Source organism: Carassius gibelio, chromosome A11 (genome assembly GCF_023724105.1).
Source record: "Carassius gibelio isolate Cgi1373 ecotype wild population from Czech Republic chromosome A11, carGib1.2-hapl.c, whole genome shotgun sequence".
Taxonomy (NCBI): Eukaryota; Metazoa; Chordata; class Actinopteri; order Cypriniformes; family Cyprinidae; genus Carassius; species Carassius gibelio.
The window spans coordinates 12,692,619-12,714,359 of record NC_068381.1 but is presented as its reverse complement, the minus strand read 5'-3'; the positions used below and the strand labels follow the sequence as shown (position 1 = coordinate 12,714,359).

Below are 21,741 nucleotides of genomic sequence, written 5' to 3'. Positions count from 1 at the left end.
TGTTTGAGCACTTCATGCTTCCTTCCGCTGACCAGCTTTTTGAAGATGCTGATTTCATTTTCCAGCAGGATTTGCCACCTGTCCACACTGCTGAAAGCAACAAAAGTTGGTTAAATGATCATGGTCTGCTTGACTGGCAGACTTTGTTAGAAGGGCTGATATTTATTTATTTATTTTTGTAGGCCTGTTTAAATTCAGTTATTTTTCCTTTATTTTAGTTGAGCTGTATGGATTATGTTGGACTAGACTTTTGTTACATCTGCTCCCGTGGATTTGAATAACATTTTTGTTTGTGTTTTGATGGAAGAATAAATCAACCATTATACCCACAACTGTGCTGCTTGTTCTTGGGTACCACCACACACACAACATGAACACGCACATGGAACCACACATGGAGCAGTGGGCAGCCATTTTTACTGTGGTGCCTAGACGGCAGTTTGGGGTTTGGTGCCTTGCTCAAGGGTCTCGCCTCAGTTGTGGTATTGAGGATAGGACAAAGCACTGTACATTCACTCCCCTAAACTACAGTCTCTGCCGGGAACGAGTCTCTGTCCTGCGACTTTTGGGTTACAAGTCCGATTCTCTAACCATTAAGCCACGACAGTGACTATATTCTAAAAGAATAATTTAAAATTTAATTTAAATGAAAAAATAATTTAAAAGTGTAAAAATGGTTACAATTTGCTTTAAAAAAAAAATATTTAACACAAAACGGAGAGCTTTTAAAATTATATATTAATCAATGTAATTCTATAATAAAAGAAAATATTATTTTAAAGCATTAAGTATAAAATAATGTTAATAGCATAACCTTGCTTTTGTGATTGTTATGGTTATTTTGAGTGCTAGGGGGCACTCTTACTTTTCAGAGCTTCATAGACCTAAACACTGTCTCATCCCTGTGGAAGGGCTTTGAAGCTATCTTAACTAAACTACTCTTTCTCTCTCTCTCTCTCTCTCTCTCTCTCTCTCTCTCTCTCTCTCTCTCTTTCTCTCCCCCTCCTTTCTTCTCTCCTACTTGAACAGGGTCTGTTTGGCTCCCCAGGCCCACTCCAGCTGTCTGAATGTAACCATTGCTCTCTGTGCTAGATGTTCCAGAGCTGACTGCTCTACAGGGCATGTCTGCGAAAAGAAAATACACAGCCTTCAAACATACTCCCCTTTCTCACAGGCTCAATGACGTGATATTACAGATCATCATTCAGTGGCCTGAGGCTGTTTATTTAACAGTATGTGGTTTGCATAAGCATTAACATATGATTTAGCATCAGTTGTATATTACTCAAAATCAAGCTCTGGAGGAGAAAGTCCCATTAAATCAACAACAGGATTTCTATCCACACATTATGTGATGATATTAAGTTTAAACGATTTTCAATCACATCTGCTTTGTTTGTAAAGATTGCCCTTTCTGCTCTGCCAGCACACATGTTTCTAACAAATGTTGTGCATTGGTTAGACTCAAACCATAAGCTTCCGAGACAGGTTGGAAAAAAAGGAGTGAGAATAAGCTGTATGGAAGAAAAGGCCATTGCTGACTGAGGAATGTTTCAGTAGCCGGGCAAAAGTCTTCAGGTTGCCCCGTTTAAACGTCTACAGAGATAATCTCGACAAATCGACCGCTCAGAGGCTCTTTTTACTCAAATTGGTCGGGGAAGAGAGGCTTAAGGTATGCACATTCCTCTCACATACGTAGATGATGCATGTGTTTGTAACGTGGCGAAAGAGAATGGAAAAAAATAGCATTAGTAGCATTTTTAGCCTCTTGCATATTGACATAGAGAAATAGAGATTATAGAGACAAAGTTGTATTTGGAACATTAATATAATTAAATAAGAAAGCAAAAGCTCTGCTGTTGTAACTTACAAAAAAGCTAAATGTTTTTATGTATCTTTCTCTAAGAGGTACGGGTGGAAGCTTTTATTTATTGCAATTACTGTAGGTGAAATTAAGCTAATTTATTTTTTTTAGAAAAATAAACTCCATCAAGGGTTCAAAGTATCAATGTTTAAAGTTCTCTATTAAGGGTTCTAAGTCATATGCTGTTTCTGTTTCATTTAGGCAGGCAGACAAATGGATATCAGCTCAATCTTCTTGTTACTCTCAGTGTGTGGGTCGACTCGGGCCTTCACACTGGACTATGGAGGTGTACCACTCTGGATCAACCGTTTTTTGGGAGAGCCGAGTGTGTTGACTTTGAAAGATCGGATGGATCCCGGCTGGTTTCGTGCTGTGAACACACAAAGTTGTCCCTTGGAATGTGATTGTCCTATCCAGTGGCCAACAGCCGTTTATTGTGACCACAGGGGCCTTATCCAGCTTCCCTCTGGCCTTCCGTCCCCCACACAATACCTGTTTCTCCAAGGGAATAGCATTATGATCCTTGGATCCAGAGCATTCGCCAATGCCACCAACTTACGCTGGTTGATCTTGGATCACAATCAGATACTGAGTGAGCAACTGGATGATGTGTTGTTCTTCAATCTGACCCGCTTGGTAAATCTTTTCATAAATAATAATAGTCTGACAAGGGTGCCAGTCGGACTGCCTAGAGGACTTAAGCAGCTGCGACTCGCATATAATCACATCGAAAAGATTTCTGCAGGTGCTTTCCAAAATCTGGAAAATTTAACTTTACTTTTGTTACAAGGTAATCGTCTGAAGACTATTGAAGAGGGTGACTTGAAAGGTATTCATTGGTTTTTACATTTTTTTCAACACATTTTTAAAAACTTAATATAGAGATGCATTGATATTAAATTTCTGACTGGTACCAATAAACCAGTATTTAAAATATTTTTTATGACCGATAACTGATAAATGGTCGATTTTAAAAATGTATTTGTCTAAATGTTTTTCAAATGAAACACTAAAACTTCAATCATTCTAAATGCTACAAGTGAATTAAGGCTTCACATTATACATCGACTATATGAAATTACTATTTTGAGATTTGCTAAAGATTGCTTTTAAAAGTATTAGCTTTAACTGAGGTTTAAATGTTGGCAAATGTAATCTTAATGTAACAAAAAAATAGTAACTGAGAATGCATAATATCCAAATCAACCAACACTGATAAATAAATAAAATACAATACAATAAATCTATAATACCTAATCTGATAACCGATACTCTGACCGATACATTGTGCACCTCTATATAATTCATCAGGAAGTATTAAGTTAACAGAAAACAAAGTTAATCAACTCTTGTGTTAAGTCTATCTGTTATGTTCTTCACCAGGTCTTGGAGTCCTCAACCTCCTGGATCTTAGTCACAACCTCCTGGAGACTTTCCCCAAACATCTGCCTCCATCTGTCCAGCAGCTTTACCTCTTCAACAACTCTTTGACTGGCTTGATGGGAAATAGTCTTCATGGTTTTAATGGACTGCGTTATCTACGGCTCGGACACAACAAATTGAGGAATGAAGGGCTTGACCCTGGTGCATTTAACCTAACATCTCTGGTAGAGCTGGATCTTTCATATAATCAGCTGACAGAAATCCCAACAGTTCCCACCACCCTTCAGTACCTCTACCTTGAGGTTAACAATATCCAAGGTGAGTCGATGCAAGGTTCTCGATTTTTTAGGTTTGTTCTTTAGCACTGCACTAAGGAGAAAACAGCGCTGTTAAATTTCAACGTGACACAGGAAAATTTTCAGTCCATGAAAGCGTTTCATGCCAAGTCTGATGACTGAATAACTGTGAATAGACACAAGACAGAGAACCTTATTTTTTAGACATTCTCGTGCTGATGTTACATAAACAAAGCTATCTGCAAATTGCTCCAACAGAACTTGGAGAGAATATGACACTTAAATCTTACTGCAGGTTTTCTAGAGACAAGATGTTTATGGTGGAAATAAAGCACTGCTGGCAGACTTCAGGAAACCATGGATTGGTTCTGATCTACAAAATCACTGCAATGTGGCAAACTACACAATTTCATTATCGTTTGAGAACTAGCATTATCTGAATTTGAATTGAAACACTGGACTTTTGGAATTACAGAAGGAGGAATTTCTAGGAGAGAAGTGTTCATCTATCTTGGTCTGTACATTCAATAGCTTTTCTCAACTTTCAAAACTTTTAGACAAGGCTTGAATTTCACTTTATTTTAATTATACTTAAATTCCAATGACAATTCTGCATTCTACAGCATTTGCATACAGTACTGAAATTTAAGAAACATTTTAAATTCAATTATAAATCCTTCACAAATCTTCCTGGTATGCTAAACACAAATTCGTAAGCTTGCCAAACGCGTAACTGAGAAATGCTCAAATGTTTGTGCCCTGATCAACGGTCTTACAGAATAAAGCTGTGTTCTCTGGCTGATGAAGTAATCCCTGGCATGAGAGACACAACATTTAGACCCAGATGGGCCATGGGAAAAATGACGGAAAATGTGACAGGATTTTAGAAGAGAAATAACAAACTTTCCCTCCTCACTCTCCCTTTGCCCCTTTCCCGCTCTTTAATGTGTTGGTCACAACATGTTTGCAGACAGACACATCCTGGAGAGACGCAAGTTGACTCCAAAAAGTAGGTTAGCTGAAAGCAAAGGATTGAGAGAAGAAGGAAGGTTTGAGAACATCTGTGAATACTCCAAAAGGAATCCACATGTGCTTAAAGCACAGTCTGTTCTCTCCCCCTCCTCCTCAGCAGCACGCTGAGCTTAGTTACAAGAGCTGTGCCTCTGGTGGACAGCAAAGACTTCAGCAGACGTTTTTTTCATTTTTTTTCAGGCAATGGTAATGATTCATGACTTTGAACCACACAATAAAGCCTCGTGCCAATAACAGTGGTTTACCAGCTCAAAATTAAGTATGATATTCTAATTATTCACAAGCCACTGTTAAAAATTATAGAACAGATGAATGGTATATTATAATCGGCATAATATTATAATCTAGAAGTGGAGGTTAGGAAACGGTTAAACAACCTGTCGGATCTACCTTCAGAAAGCAAATGGAAAGAATGTAATAGAGAATGTATTGACCAGCCTCATTCAAAAGGCTCCAGTCTGAGGGTGGAGACGATATGTTTTTTGTTTTTTTTTCATAGATCTTCTATTGCTGGTCTTTGATTCTTTGTGCTGAGAAAAGTCTTAAAGCCACCACAGATAAATTATAGTCTTTCAGTTTAAGACTCATGAACTACAAGCCTGCATTGACAGCCAGATGCCTAACTATTATGCTAGCATCTCAGTCAGTATATCTGCCCACTACAGGTTTTCTCTTGTGTTCTCACTAACACTGAAGGTGCCAATGGCAGCACACCTGTAACTTCTTTACACGGTACTGGGAATCAGCTCCTCCTGTTTATGAAGGCTGCCGTTTGACTGGTGTGTGATCCAGTGAAGGATTCATGTCTGCTGCCAATTCTCTGAAGCAGCATGTCACATCAATGGCTGAATATGTTGACCTCATTGCTATCTCTGTCTTCAGTAAATAGTGGAAGCGGTAAAGCAGTGCCAATACTTCAAAGCAGATGGACAGAGATTTGGGAGTAGCAAACAGCTTAACAATCTTCACCTGTTTGATAAAGTAACTTACTATGAAAACCAAGTGGGACAAATATGAAAATATGTAAAATGTATATATATATAGCAAACACATGTTTTTATGTTTTTTTATGTTTTTATATATAGCAAACACATGACGCTGCGCGCCAATTAAATTCCCGATCTGTTATGTCTTCCAGAGTTCACTGTAAGCAGTTTCTGCAGGACAACAGGACCCACATCTTATTCACGTATGAAGATTCTGAGGCTGGACGGTAATAAATTGGAGTATCACAAGCTGCCCCCTGATTGGGTGTTCTGTCTACGTGTCCTCCATAACATTTATATTTGATCTGATATAAGCTGTCAATGTCTTAAGCAGTTCTAAATGTTTAGGCTTTCTGAAAACGTTAAAATACACGCATGCAATGATATACTATATTATAACACATATGTATATTTAGAGTACATTAGAAAACATGACAGCAGAATAAACTGATCAGTGTTCGAGGTGTTGATGTTTTGAATTTGAAGAATGCTATAAATGGTCTTACTATTACTATTTTAATACTGTTTTTATATGCAACAGTATTTATTAATGCTGTTTTTACTCTGGATGTACTGTATATGAGCATTCATATTTGATTTTTTATGCAAGACAAGTCTCTCTCCTTGTTCTAGTCTTGACTTCACATGTTCTAAGTATATACAGTAATTAGAATTAATCAGACTGTTAAACATGTGGATAGAGACTACTGTTCAAAGTTTTTTTTTTTTTTTTTTTAAGTTATTGCTGCTGAAAATTTGGCTTTGCCATCGCAGCAATTCATTACATTTTAAAATATATTAACATAGAAAAGTGATCTTAAATTGTATTTTTTCACAATATTACTGTTTATACAGTATTTTTTTGTTTCACAAATACATGCTTGGTGAACATAAGAAACTTCAAAAACCAATAAAACCTCTTGTAAAATTTTAATATATTTCCCCCCAACACTTAAAAGTGAGGTTCTAAGATTCCAATCAAAATAAAAGCCCTTTGTGTCAAATTATATTGTCATTTATAACTATTTTCATTTGTGTTCTACAGTAGTTTAGATTGAGTTTCCTCTGTTTGTTTTAACTGGAATTTGAACTGGAACTGAAATTCATTTTCATATCATATAATATCTCACAGCTCTGCTGCATGTTCAGGTCTGGCAATTGTGGCATGAAAGAAAAGCGATATTCACAATGTCCATCTTAGTACACTGCACTGCACTACTATCAATGCTGTAAGGAATATTGCTTCTGCCAAGGCTGAACACACTACAAAATGATTACATCCACTTTGTGAATTAATCAAAGAGCATAAGACAATGTCTATGACAAAGACAAAGTATTTTGAGAAAAGCACTTCTGGACTATCACTCTTTGGACACAAACATATTATTGTGTGTCATAAAGAACAATTGCAGGTCCCTCAGTGAGTATCCCTGAGCAAAATTAGTTTAGCCAAACCAAAAATGACCTCTAAAAGAAATGTTGCAATGATAGAGAATGATATGCCTTGGTGTCTTCTGTTTCTTGTATAATGTTACTCATTCAGTACAATGGATATATTAACACTGTCATATTTGGTTGCTGTTAATTCAGGTTAACTAACCAAACTTAGGACACGGTAGACATATAAGAGAGTAAAGTCGACCACAACATTTTCAACAGAAGAGCTCATTCTCGCCAGTCCAAAAGAAAATAAAAAAGTAAATAGCACAATAATGCTCAAATTAAACTATCATTTTGCACAACAGCCCTGTCCCAAGTCCTACTTGTGTTGGATCAACAATAATTTCCCTAAAAACCTATGTTTGATCTATAAATCCAAACAAATTCCTGCTCCATATCTAAAAGACTGCGAGTTAATGGACCATGTGTTCAAGATGCCGTAACTCCCTCTAGGAGTTTTTTTTTTTTTTTTTGCAAATGCTGAGCAGCCGCAGATCAGCCTGTTTTGAACCTACATTCCGGATTAGAATAGCCATGACAGCACAAAGAGTTTGAAGCAGGAGGATAAATAAAATGTACAGCATTTTCAGGTATGAAATACATACACCAGTCTAAACACAGCCAGTCAGTTTTCTTTAGAGGCTCATGGGTAATGATAATATACAGCTGTGTTATGGTAAAGTCATTAGTGAGGCAAAAGACAGATTAATTTCACCTAAGAAGGAAGAGGTGGTCCCACTACAGACTCAGAAACAGGGGCCCTACAGGGGACCTGCCTATGACTGCAATTAAACATGTATTGAATGCCATACAGGCCCAATAAATACAATCTTTCTTTACTTAATCAAATAACTAGAAATCCACATCAATGTATTAACCATTTATGTTCCAATATAAATCAGTCAATTCTTGTATCCTGTATCTTCAATACTTGAGACAAAAACATCAGGTCAGTTCATCCATCTGGCCCAAAGAATATCATACTAAAAATGTACATCAATAAAAAATCAGTCCAAAGTAAATATGCAATTAACACAAGAAACAATCAAACACAACCTATTCAGATTGTTTGGATTTGTTTGTTTGTTAGTTAATTTAGATTTTTGATTGAAGCCATTATAAGCAATGCAGTAGCAACACTTCTTTTCTCACTGGGAAAAAGTCCCAGGACCAAACAGGCTCATAACAAAGCAAAACAGCATTCTTCTAGAAATGTTGTCTCTGGTTATCCCTTCCACAGTGTAAAACTGACTGAAACTGAACTGTTTTTTAGATTTGTTTGTTTGTTGTACTCCACCTAAACATCCATTTTGTTTGACTGATATGATATTCAGACAAGCAGTGCAACTGCATTTATGATATGTTTTTTTTATATATATATTATTTTTATATTTATATTTTAAGTAAACATAGAGTAACTTACATATTAAGACATATTTTGTCTATTTTTACGGAGCCCCGGACATGGCAAGCAGGAAACAATTGTAGGCTAAATCGTGTGCACGATTTACGAATTCATTCCCTCAATGTACTAAAACGTGCACACGACACGATTACTATTGCATTTCCTCTATTTACTATTTCGTTCACTTGATTTATAAATTGTCCGCACGATTTACTGATTCGTTCCCTTGTGTGCACAATTTAGCAAATCGAGGGAACACAATAGTAAATCGAGTATTAGTAAAGCGTGTGCACAATTTATGTATTTTTTCTTGCATGTCATGTGTGGGGCTCCGTATATTTTTGCTCTGCCACTGAAAATAATAACAAAGAAAGCCACAGTATACTCTAACAATAAATCAGATACTTAAAGGAACTCTCTACTTTTTTTGAAAATAGGCTAATTTTTCCAACTCCCCTAGAGTTAAACAGTTGAGTTTTACTGTTTTCAAATCCATTCAGTCGTTCTCCGGGTCTGACGGTAGCACTTTTAGCTTAGTTTAGCATGGATAATTGAATCTGATTACACCGTTAGCATCTTGCTCAAAGATGACCAAAGAGTTTCTATGTTTTTCCTATACAAAACTTGACTCTTCTGTAGTTAAATCGTGTACTAAGACAGATGGAAAATGAAAAGTTGTGATTTTCTAGGACTATATGGCTAGGAACTATGCTCTCATTCCGGCGTAATAATCAAGAAACTTTGCAGCCATACCATGAGTGCAGCAGGTGCAGTGATATTATGCAGAGCCTGAAAATACTCCCCAGCTAGGGACTATTTTCATGTATTAGTTAAACAATACACAATAATTGCAGCATAATAATCTATAAATGAAATTTAACCTCTAACATATACCAGATCTACATGCAAAGATCCTGCTGCATTATCACACATTCTGTTATGAATGGAGCAGGTAATGAGTTCTAGCTTTATTTACTTGGACCACTTCCCAGAAAAACCCAGTCTGATTAACCCTTAAGGAGCAATTACTCATATACAGTATGAGACTGCTCTGATATTTTGCTGAGTTCGCATTCTCTACCCAGAGGGTTTGCCAAGTTTGGTGGTTATTGGTCTCCGGCACTCTGGGTGGGAGAAATAGCTTGGTAAGCAAGGATCCTAATGAATCCCAGTCTGATTACATCAACCAAACCCCATAAACATCATCAAAATGCTCATGATTGCCACAGCAACAGCATTACCAGTCTGACGCTTTATTAATATAAACACAGAGGAAACAGCTGGGGGGTAAAACTGTTTGTGACACATTGCCAAGCATCTTCTTCTGGTCCCAAACTTTGTTCTGGGTTGCAGACTTACAAGGAGTAAGCCTTGATGGTTTGGTAAACATGATGTAGAATGAAATAAAAATTAAATGCACGTTTATGTCATTATAGGAAGCATAAGCCGTACCCCAATGATTGTGATGTTCACACATACAGTGCGCCTGAGCTTGAACATTTGTCAATCATTAGTGTCTGTCTGATAAAATCAACCCAGATGGCAAGACTGCCAGATCAGACACACACAATCATCTGTCAAGCATATGACGAACTAAATCTAACACACCTTAGCAATATCAGAAGAACAATGTGAGTGAACTTGCTTCAAGATGCGCACGGTCTGTTCAACTTTGCAACATACGTATGACCAACCTTGGGTGTTGTATACTCTGTGCCAAACAATTAAGCTCTTGACAATAAATCTCAAAGCATGCAATTAAGCTTGATATGCAAATAAATGTAAGCTGTAAGAGGAAGGAAAGTCATTTCCTTGCCAAAAGGGTACTCCAGTTTCACCCTTTCCAGCCTTTTACTTTTAATTAACAACAAACTTTGGGTTTCCCCAGATGACAATGATACTTGCTTAAATAATACAGTTTTGGCAGAGATATAATGTTGTGCCATGCACAAAATCTGACCTAAATGATCTCACAAGGTATCAGAGTAAATGTAACAATGACTCATGTACTGTGCTCAGTAAGAACCATTATGACACATGGACAAACTCACCCATTATAACACTGATGTAATGAGGTTTGATAGAGACCAGCCTGTGGCTGAATAGTAAGGCCATTATAAACATTATTCATTATGTCAAACACTCAGTTAGAGTGAATGAGTTTTAGGATTTGAGATGAAAAGGGACAACACCCTAACAAAAGATCTCACAACATATGAAAGTGATCTTCCTAAAAACAGACCAGCACCAGAGACACTTCTTCACATATCACAGTTCATCAACAAAAGGGACAGAGAAAAATACAATATGAAAGTAATTCAATGTGTCCCAATGTGTTTACTTAGAAAGTGCTGAACTGGAACTTATGATTTATGTACAGTACAGACCAAAAGTTTGGACACACCTTCTCATTCAAAGAGTTTTCTTTATTTTCATGACTATAAAAATTTTAGATTCACACTGAATGCATCAAAACTATGAATTAACACATGTGGAATTATGTATGGAATTATTTGCAAAACAAAAAAGTGTGAAACAACTGAAAATGTGTCATATTCTAGGTTCTTCAAAGTAGCCACCTTTTGCTTTGATTACTGCTTTGCACACTCTTGGCATTCTCTTGATGAGCTTCAAGAGGTAGTCAGCTGAAATGGTCTTCCAACAGTCTTGAAGGAGTTCCCCGAGAGATGCTTAGCACTTGTTGGCCCTTTTGCCTTCAGTCTGCGGTCCAGCTCACCCCTAAACCATCTCGATTGGGTTCAGGTCTGTGACTGTGGAGGCCAGGTCATCTGGCGCAGCACCCCATCACTCTCCTTCTTGGTCAAATAGCCCTTGATGCCTTCAGTGTGACTCATAGTCATGAAAATAAAGAAAACTCTTTGAATGACAAGGTGTGTCCAAACTAAGTGTCCTGTTTCTTGACCATCATATCTCATTTGAAAAAAAAAAAAAAAAAAAAAAAAAAATATATATATATATATATATATATATATATATATATATATATATATATATATATATATATATATATATATATATATATATATATATATATATATATATACATACACACACACACACACACACACACACACACACACTTTGCTTATTACACACACAGGGATGCACAGAAGCACCGGGCGCACCAACCATTTTTCCTATCCTTTCCCATCCCATCCAACCAGCAAAAGTGGATTCTGACATGTTCCAAATGCAATTGTGCTGTTCACTTTAGACAATGCACTCAGATCGTTAAATCAGGGCCCTACAATTGTGACATTTTACTGTAAATGCTATTTCATTCATCACAATGTGTCTTTGTATCACACAACTGCAAAGGTTCTCATCTTTTCATTATAAAAAAATGTATTGATTAAAAATTATGTTTATTATTATGCGCATGTGATAGCTGATATAGGGGTTATTTGTGTTGGATAATTATGGGCCTGTATAGATCTCTGGGCTGTTTAAGAGCTCTAATCAATCCCTGAATGAAGTTGACCACTATTACAGCCCAGGAATGTATGATTCTAATTAAGCACATATGTGCAAGTCTGGGACATTGCCAGTGATCTCAGATGAAGACAACACTAAACAGTCATTTTAAAACCTGTAAAGGACTTACAATTCTAAAACACCATATATAACAGATGTAGTTACTCCAGATTTTGAAGTCCTTTTAGGTTTAAAATATAAGCATGGGCCTGACCTCGCAGTGTAAATGTGCACTTGTAAGTGAGGGAGATAAATAGGATTCAATGGGAGTAATGACCATGTTTTCAAAATCATGTCACCACTCTGCAGATGCAGCTCTCTGAAAGCACAAGAAAGAGAGAAATGTAAGTCTGAGAGAGATTACCTAAAACCTACAGCACTTGGAATCACAAAAGTCAGACAATCCTAAATAAGGCAGGTCACGTGTTTTTTTTTTTTTTTTTTTTTTTACTTCAGAGAAAATCAGGGATACATCACCCAAGTATGCAAGAAAAGAAGGGGGAAAAGAAAGAAAGAAAGAAAAAAGGAAGCTGTCCAGTACTCTGTGGTTCTAAACTAAACAAAAAGCACATGATTTTGATGAAGTATCCAAAGGATCCACGTGATCGGGCAGAGGATGCCCATAAGTAAGAAAAATCAAAAGTGAGATCTCTTTAACATCTCAAATATTTCTCCTAGACAGAAATTAGGTTACTTTAACATTGAATGGAGATTTTTGTTTGAGTCTCCTGCTTCTCAAACTTGTCTCCTGAGACAAAAACTCTTACACTCTCACAATGGTCTTTAAAGCCTTAGAGACACACTTTGCTCAGATATTTCTCCTAGTGTAAAGGCTCTGGTGGTTTCCTATTTGTCTCCTTTAAAGCTTTAGAAGAGATCTCAACAACATCACAGACTGTGCACAGGCATTTCTAGCTATAGCTATTAGCTATAGACTCTGGGTCTCTCATATTTGACTCTTTTAAAGCTTTAGAATAGATTTAGTCAACATCACACTTTGTGCTCAGATTTTTCTCCTTAGCTAAAGACTCTGGATCTTTCACATTTGTCTCCTCAAAAGTTTTAATTTGAGATCTCAAGAACATAACACACTGTGCTTAGATTTTTCTCTTTAGCTAAATAATCTGGGGGTCTCATATTTGTCTCCTGTGATGCATTAGAAGAGATCTTAACAACTTTACAAAGTGTGCATCAAGTCAAGTACTTGAAAAATACTAAATAAGGGTGGGGGGGGTGATAAATCCATAAGAATCACAAATCTCCTGAGGTTAGAAAGTTTAAAATATTCCAATATGTAATCTTCCTTTTATAGGCAAAATTATAGAAAAGGTAGTTTTTAATCAGCTGAACAAATAATTAAACTCAAATGGAAACCTGGACAATTTTCAATATGGTTTTCGACCGCATCACAGCACTCATTAAGATAATAAATGATATTCGCTTAAATTGTGACTGGTACTGCTAGATCTCAGTGCTGCGTTTGACACTATCGATCATTACATACTTCTACAGAGACTGGAAAACTGGGTCAGGCTTTCTGAGATGCATCTCAAATGGTTCAGGTCATACTTAGAAGGGAGAGGCTATTATGTGAGTCTGAGAGAGCATAAGTCTAAGTGGACGTCCATGACATGTGGAGTCCCACAAGGCTCAATTCTTGCACCGCTCAATTCTAGCCCCATTGACTCCCTCTGCCAAAGCATTGATGAAAGGTGAATGCATTCCTTGAATCTAGGGGTCAAACAAATAAATATCAAGTCAAGAATCTTGGTGTGATTCTGGAGACAGACCTTAGTTTCAGTACTAATGTCAAAGCAGTAACTAAATCAGCATACAATCATTTAAAAAACATTGCAAGAATTAGATGTTTTGTTTCCAGCCAAGACTTGGAGAAACTTTATCATGCCTTTATCACCAGCAGGGTGGACTATTGTAATGGTCTCCTCACTGGCCTTCCCAAAAAGACCATTAGACAGCTGCAGCTCATCCAGAACACTGCTGCCAGGATTCTGACTAGAACCAGAAAATCTGAGCATATCACACCAGTCCTCAGGTCCTTACACTGGCTTCCAGTTACATTTAGGATTAATTTTAAAGTACTTTTACTTATATATAAGTCACTAAATGACCTTGGACCGAAATATATTGCAGACTCACTGAATATAAACCTATAAACAGACCACTCCGATCACTAGGATCGAGTCAGTTAGAAAAATCAAGGGTTCACACAAAACAAGGGGAGTCCGCTTTTAGTTTGCCGCCCGCGGTTGGAATCAGCTTCCAGAAGAGATCAGATGTGCTAAAACACTAGTCACATTTAAATCTATACTTGAAACTCATCTGTTTAGCTGTGCATTTATTGAAAGAGCACTGTGCAATGGCTGAGCTAATTGCACTATATTTTCACAGTTTTTAATGTAAAATCATTTTCTAACTGTTTTTAAATTTATTTTAATGAAGTAATTTTTTAATCATTTTAAAAGTTTTAAAATTGCTTGTTTTGTTAAATGTGATATATAAACAAACTTGCCTTGCCTTGCCTATAATGTAGTCTTGATAGAGATTGCAGGACAACAAAGAGATATTCTATGTTTCTTACACCACATTCTCTGTTTTGACTCTTTTTTTCTCAAATATTTATCATATCTCATTTGTGTTTACTTCAATTTCTTTAAGAGAAACATCTGAAATGCTGTTGATACTAAAATGAGAGAGATATATGAGAATCTCAAGTCTCCTGAGCTTAGGAAAAGCAACCAATGAGCAATACATTTTTCCTATGGGATGGTAATGGAAAGAATTCTGACCCCACGCTTTCTGTATTGATCTCCACCCCATCCCACTGGCCCTGTAGTCCTCGATACACACCCATTTACATGCATCAGTGTGTACAGCAGGGGAGAACAGATCCTAGTGTTAAGGGATGGATGTTTCGATTTAATTTGGGCCACTTTCCCTGAAGGCGGAGCAGGCAGACAGAACTGTTGACCTTCACAAGGAAAAGAGGGAAAGACCCAATAGGCAGCCTGCTTAGCAGAGGAGAACAGGGGAAGTACGGAGGAAAGAGGGGGAAAAGAAACAGAGTGAGAGAGGAGGAGAAAGCAAGGTGGGAGAGCAGAACTCAGTGAGAGTGAAGTGACAGCAAGACGGATTCATCAAACGAGGGCAGGAACCAGCAACAGGTAAGAAATGTTTTGTTTCTTCAAAACAGCCATAAATCAGTCTCAAAGGAGAGAAGCAACATAAATACATACATAATAATCAGAAAATCTGTGGATGCTTGCAATAAATAGCACATGAATTTAGCCATAAAAAATCTGCATTCTTTAATCCGCATTCTTTAGCCAAGTGTCATTTATTCAGTTTAGTTAGAGCTTATGAAAATAATGGCATGACTACTTTGGCTGTACTTTTGGGTACTTGTGCACCAACTAGAGCTTAATTAATGCCCAGATTTGTAACATTAACATCTCTGAGTGCAGTGCTAAAACATGCAGACACTCTCTTACAAGCTTTGTTCTCAGTTTTAATACTTCTTAGATGTTTAGAAGATATATAATATATATAATATAATACAATTAAACCAATAGTCAAAAAATGTAAAATAAATTAAATATAGATTAATAAAATAATCAAACAATAATGAAACAATAAATTATAATACTAATTATAGGAATAATATAAATATAATAAAAATAATAATAAAAACAAATATAATCAATAAAAAAATCACCAATTATGCATTGTTCACCTGTCTGTCTTTTGACCACCTGTCCAGGTCTATTCTCTTGTCTGATTTATCAAAGTCTTGTTAGTGTGTACATTTTAAGACATACTGTACCAAACCAGTTGAAAACAGTATGATAAAAATACCCAACAGTGCAGATTCCATTAGCATCTCTTACATTCATCAAACTTAATCATCTTGCACCTGATATGTCAGGAGAAGCTTTCTCGTTGGCTTTCTGCTAGCAGACGTGTAATGTTTCTGGTATGATCAGTTTCAAAACCATTATTCTCTTGGGTCAGAAATAATATATCCCAGAGACCTCTTTTCGTCTTTTTTGACCTCTAAACAAATCTAAAACTCAACAGTTCCCTCCTATTTTGAGCCTTTCCAGCACTGACTCATTACATGTTTTTGTTATTATGCATTTGTCTTATGCCTAGTAATGACCCAAATCTCCTTATATGGTCACAAATATTATTTAGCTTTGTTAATCGACATTTCTGAATAAATCAATGCCCAGACAGGGTCACAATCTCATTTGCACCCCACCTAAAGCATGGCATGCAGAAGAGAAGAAAACAAATCAACATTTTCCCAGGTTTCCTTTCTCTCGAGGCCTAAGCCCTGCTGCATGCTCTCCATGACCATGCAGCTGACACCCAAGCCAGGAATTTTCAGCCAAACATCTGATTTTGATCCATCAGACTGCCCTGCTCCTTGTTTCGTGCCTGTTTGTGAGTCTCTGTATAGGATGCATAAAATATCTAATTTCACCAGTGAAATGATTCGTCTAGGCTAAACGATGTACAACAGGGATGTTTTTAAGGGCCTGGTCCATCTAATCAAATCAAACCTAATATTTGACAATAGGAAAACCAGTGTGAACAAGCATCACAGTATTTACATATTTGAGACATTTTAACCCAAAAGCTTTATCTGGTTAATATAATTTCACTCATTTTTACCATCAAGTTTCCAGCACAACGTTTTTCACAAGCACGGTATAAAAGAGTAATAAGGAAGCTCCTGATGGGAGCTCAGAGCAGAAAAAAAAAGATGTTGAAATATATCTGTCTGTTTATTTTACAACGTTTATTTTATGGTTCAGTGGAAATATCTTTCCATAGTAAGAACAATGATTTTCAACTTGAGATCACTTCCCAGAAGTCAACCTGCCAATTTTTTTTTTCCTAGAGTGGTTTAAAATCATTTATGAAATTATGTGGACCCTGAAGAATCAAAGAAAAAAAAAATCTGGATTCTGCTTTGTATAAGAAGTTAGAACATTCCTAAAAAGAACATCTGGGCACTTCTCTAAAAATAAAAGCTGAAGCACAGTTAGATAATCAAGATAATGATCCAATACATATGCAACTCCAGAGTAGAAGAACCAAAAAAACAAGTATAGTCAAAGTTCACATGACCAAAGGAGATGTGGCATAAAATCGTGTAGAAGTCTAGCTTTAAAACCTTTTTTATGAGAAAGTCCAACAAAGACTGATAATGAATTAGGAAAGCTTTTGTAGCATTTATAGTTATTACTTAGGAGTTAAGAAGCCGATAAAGAATCCTCAGTGAGACTATTTGGCCTAATGAGAGGCATAATTAACATAATGAGTTTTGAAATATGAGTTATATAAATTAAAAAAGTATCAAATAAAATGTTTTTCATTTTGTCAGAAAATAAAATCAAGCTCCATGGCTCATTTTTATACTTTGTACTGCCTGTAAATTAACTTAATTATAAAAGCATATACATATACATATACATATACATATATATATATATATATATATATATATATATATATATATATATATATATATATATATACATATATATATATATATATACACACATATATATATATATATATATATATATATATTAATCCTCAAAGAAATTATGTAATGTTTTAGCTGTTCCACCAATCAGCAATTCAAAAGTGGTATTTGTTCAATAAGACTGACTCACAACTATAGGTGCAGATAGCATACTAACGCTGCAATTATTCCAGCCATTGGTTTCCTCTAAGCTCCCCTGGGTGTCCAGTACTGTATGTTTCCCTCATTAAGACTCACTCTTTCCTAGGTCTTATGTTGCACAATAGAGTCTTTATCGGAGCCCTGCGCAGACAAACCTGTAAATCCAGAGCTGCTTTTTTTTCTTTCTTTTTTTGAGTCTGTAGAAGTCATAATAATCCAGCCAAACTGGAAGAGTACATGACTGCGTGCTTTGACAAAGATGACATCAAAAATAACTTCAGAGTCTGTGGCTCTGTCATGCCAGACTTGATCAACGGTCTCCATAGCAAAGTCTCTCATTTATGTTTCTATTTCTTTGTTTAAAAATCCCGGAAACATCACACGTCTCCCGTAGAACTTTAAAAGAAATTAAAAAAAAATGTTTCAATCTGTGCTATTTATTTTTCAAAACACCAATGAGTTTAATCAAATGAAGTCAGAGATGTCAATATGACTTCTTATTAATCATCAAATTCTTTTCCAAAAAAAAATTAAAGCCTACATTAAAATTATAGTGCTCTTATTTAGCTATTTGTAATCAGGATTTAAATATACTGACTTTTAATTACTTTTATCTTGTGATATTATGTTGGCAAGAAATGGCAGATTTAAATGCTAATAAATAAAAAAAAATCCTTATTTGTGAATGAACTGATATTAAAGCACAATGACAACGTTTTCTTGCTGCTTCTCTGTTCAGGACCATGAAAGCTGGGCTCGCATACTGCTCTCTTCTTGTCTTTCTTCTGATCACGGATGTCTGTGGCCAGCGAAGACCAAAACCAAAGCCTGTCCGTCCGCCTACCACTAGGAAACCTCCTGCTCCCAAGAAACCTGCTTCTCCTGCCCCAAAGTCTGAACCCGAACCCCAGGAACCCACAGACTTTCCCCCTCCGATCCTAGGCCCTCCTTCTGAATTCCCAGACTGTCCCAGAGAGTGTTTCTGCCCATCATCTTACCCAAATGCCCTGTACTGTGAAAACCGCAACATCCGCAAGGTCCCGATCATCCCGTTCCGCACCCACTACCTGTACCTACAGAATAACTACATAGACCAAGTAACCCCAGACTCTTTCCAAAACTGCACTGAGCTTAAGTGGATCAATCTGGGAAACAACCGTATCCGTTCAGTGGAGAAACATGTGTTTGAGAAGCTGCCAAACCTCCTTTACCTTTACATGGAGAGGAACGAGCTAAAGGAGGTGCCTGATGACTTGCCGGCCGGTCTGGAGCAGCTTAGACTTAGCCACAACCAAATATCAAAGATCCCTCCGGGAGCATTCAGCAAGATGGAACATCTCGCGCTTCTGGATCTCCATCACAACAGGATCAGCGACAGCAGCTTGGGCAAGAACATCTTCAAAGATCTGAAGAACTTGATTCAGCTCAACCTGGCCCACAACATCCTCAGGAAAATGCCTGTGAATATACCAAAGAGCCTTTTCCAACTGTTCTTGGACAGAAATAACATTGAGGAGATTCCACAGGGCTACTTTAAGGATTTGACAAACCTGGCCTTCGTGAGACTTAACTACAACCAGCTTAATGACAAAGGTCTTCCAAAGTTGGTGTTCAACGTGAGCTCACTGTTGGATTTGCACTTGTCCCATAACAAGCTGAGTGCTATTCCCCTGTTCAACTCCGAGCTGGAGCAACTCCATCTCAACAACAACGACATTGAGAGTATGTACATCCGTTTGACTTGTTATTGTGCTACAGAACATTTTCTCCAAAAATAACACATTTACTTGTCTTTGCAGGTGTAAACGGCACTGAGATCTGTCCCTCGGATTCTCTCAACATGCATGATGAGAACGGAGCACCCAAACTGAGATACCTGCGTCTGGATGGCAATCACTTGAGTCCTCCGGTTCCCTTAGATGTCATCATGTGCTTCAGACACCTTCATGCTATAGTAATATAAGATGGTTTTAGTGATGAACAGATTGCAGCATGCCTGTGCACAGCCAGGCCTTCCTGTCTACTTGACAGTACTGATTGAATCAAACAGTACCGGAGAAAACAAGTACAGAATGCATTTTTAAACAATGCATTTTTTCCTCTTTTTTTCAGGAATGTTTCATTGTGTAACCTAAAACCTTTCAATGTATCATATTTATTGAATTTCCTGCCTTGAATACAACTGAGCATGAGTATTCTGCATGAAACGTTTCTATGTGATTATACAGAACAGAAGCAGCAGCTATGGCTGAGCTGAATTAATTAAACCCTAAAAATAAAGGTACATTAACGGACGGACTGTGCAACAGACAACAAGCGTAGTTACAATTCAGTAGTATAGAGTAAGATAAGACGAAGCAAAGTGATAAACGGGGGAATAATGTAACTACTGTGTAGTTGAAAATGCCCTTAATGTGCCTGTGTTTTTAATGAACTGTGTGTAGTCCTGCCTTTATCTTGTGTCAGTTTTTCTATATAAATAAATATGTATTAAAATAACCCTCCATTTCAACAGATTTGTTTTTAAAAGTCATATGTAGAATCCGCCTGCTTTATTCAATGCTTCACGTGACATGACATAATATAACTAGAAAACAAGCAGGTTTAGTGTATAATTCACTATAAACTCTTAAAATTAAACGTTCTAAAAGTAGGTTTTTCGCAAAGATGCCATAGCAAAACCAATTTGGGTTCTTTAAAAGAATCCTTCACTAAAGTAACACTTTAGTTTAGGGATCAGTTCTCACTATAAACTAGTTGCTTATTAGCATGCATATTACTAGCATATTACATTTGATGGCCATATTGCAAAACCCTAATCCTATCAAATACCTACATTTAACAACTGCCTTACTAACCATTAAGCAGTAATTAAGTTAACCGAGGCAAAACTCTTAGTTAATAGTTAGTTTATAACTAAGTGTAAGTGTGACCAAAGAACCACTTTTATTCTTACATAAACTTTTCTTAAGCCAAATTTACATGGCACAATTTTATTTTATGATTATAGTGACATCTTGTGGGAACTTTGTACATTATATTGAGTGATGCGGTTTATATCGAGTTTTCTAAATGCTTAATGCTATACCTGATAAAAGAGATGTACCACTGAAATCATGTTTCAGATTCCCATATATGTTACTGATGAGTGACATAACATAACGCAATAGTACAACCAGGGACTTTCTATAGTAATATCCAGTGATGATAAATTATTACTGTTTTTTTCAGTTCTATTATTGCTCACTTACTGCAGATGAATATAGTGTTTCAACATCTTTGAGATTTTAAATGATTAATCAAACAAGTATTTTATGTAATATGTTTCCTTACAGGGCAAAGACATTTCCTCGCACAAGCTACCGGTATTGCAGTATTACAGGTTTGATTGGCAGTCATTCAGAGCAACCGATGTTAGGAAGGACAAAAAGAAAACAATCAGCCTGTATTATAAGGAAACATAGCAAGAAAGGTCTGAACTTATTTCCTTTCAATGAAGCCCAACAGCAGTGCTCTACTGGTGCACATGCTTTAGAAGTCAAGCAATACTGGTCAGTTGATCAGGAAATAGTCAGTAAACAAAAAGAAAATTCACAAAACGCACTAATGTCAGGAAGAAATTAGTTTCCACTTTAAAAAAAAAAAAGAAAACAAATTAACTTAATGTCAAATATGAAAAAAAAAGAAAAAAAAAAAGAGGAAATTAGATTTTTGTAATTGTTCATGTGAACTAGACTCCAGACTTTTCAGTCAGTCTTTATCAGATGAAATACTCACATGCAATGATTCCGAGATGTTGGTAAAGCTAGTAAACTAAATGTCCTAGATTTAAATTTCAGAAGTGATATGAATTGGACAGTTATCACACAGCCCCTTATCCATGCGGGACTGTCCCTGTGGTAAGTGGAGTAATAAAGGCTGCTAAATAAAGAATAACCAAAAAATGAGTAAAAACAGTATGCAAGCTTTCTTCCTCGTTATTGTTTAATAAAGATTATTGTTAAAATGTAAATACACATACAAAATACTTTCTAAAAATAACTTATTTCAGTACGTATCAATTTCCAATACAATACACATAGCAATACCCAGTACAACTGTTTTCATAACTGAAGGTAATTATA

The 21,741-nt window shown here is 36.5% G+C and overlaps 3 protein-coding genes across 3 annotated transcripts in view; 2 read left to right on the top strand and 1 right to left on the bottom strand.

Annotated features, from left to right (window-relative positions):
* LOC128022387 (fibromodulin-like) overlaps positions 1–21,741 on the bottom strand; it is a 57,278-nt gene that overhangs the window by 7,488 nt on the left and 28,049 nt on the right. The gene's annotated exons all lie outside the window — the stretch shown is intronic.
* zgc:113307 (uncharacterized protein LOC553753 homolog) lies at positions 1,419–6,477 on the top strand. Its single transcript, XM_052609885.1, has 4 exons — positions 1,419–1,672; positions 2,066–2,693; positions 3,248–3,565; positions 5,714–6,477. Exons 2-4 carry the CDS (start codon positions 2,078–2,080, stop codon positions 5,863–5,865), a joined length of 1,086 nt encoding a protein of 361 aa, XP_052465845.1. The 5' UTR covers positions 1,419–1,672; positions 2,066–2,077; the 3' UTR covers positions 5,866–6,477.
* Positions 14,797–20,116, top strand: prelp (proline/arginine-rich end leucine-rich repeat protein). The gene is made up of 3 exons (XM_052609884.1): positions 14,797–15,083; positions 18,357–19,339; positions 19,417–20,116. Exons 2-3 carry the CDS (start codon positions 18,361–18,363, stop codon positions 19,578–19,580), a joined length of 1,143 nt encoding a protein of 380 aa, XP_052465844.1. The 5' UTR covers positions 14,797–15,083; positions 18,357–18,360; the 3' UTR covers positions 19,581–20,116.

Coding starts and splice junctions, on each gene's coding strand:
- zgc:113307 (XM_052609885.1), top strand. CDS start 2,078: ATGGATATCAGCTCAATCTTCTTGTTACTCTCAGTGTGTGGGTCGACT. Junction 2,694..3,247: donor TGAAGAGGGTGACTTGAAAG/GTATTCATTGGT, acceptor GTTCTTCACCAG/GTCTTGGAGTCCTCAACCTC. Junction 3,566..5,713: donor TGAGGTTAACAATATCCAAG/GTGAGTCGATGC, acceptor TATGTCTTCCAG/AGTTCACTGTAAGCAGTTTC.
- prelp (XM_052609884.1), top strand. CDS start 18,361: ATGAAAGCTGGGCTCGCATACTGCTCTCTTCTTGTCTTTCTTCTGATC. Junction 19,340..19,416: donor CAACAACAACGACATTGAGA/GTATGTACATCC, acceptor TTGTCTTTGCAG/GTGTAAACGGCACTGAGATC.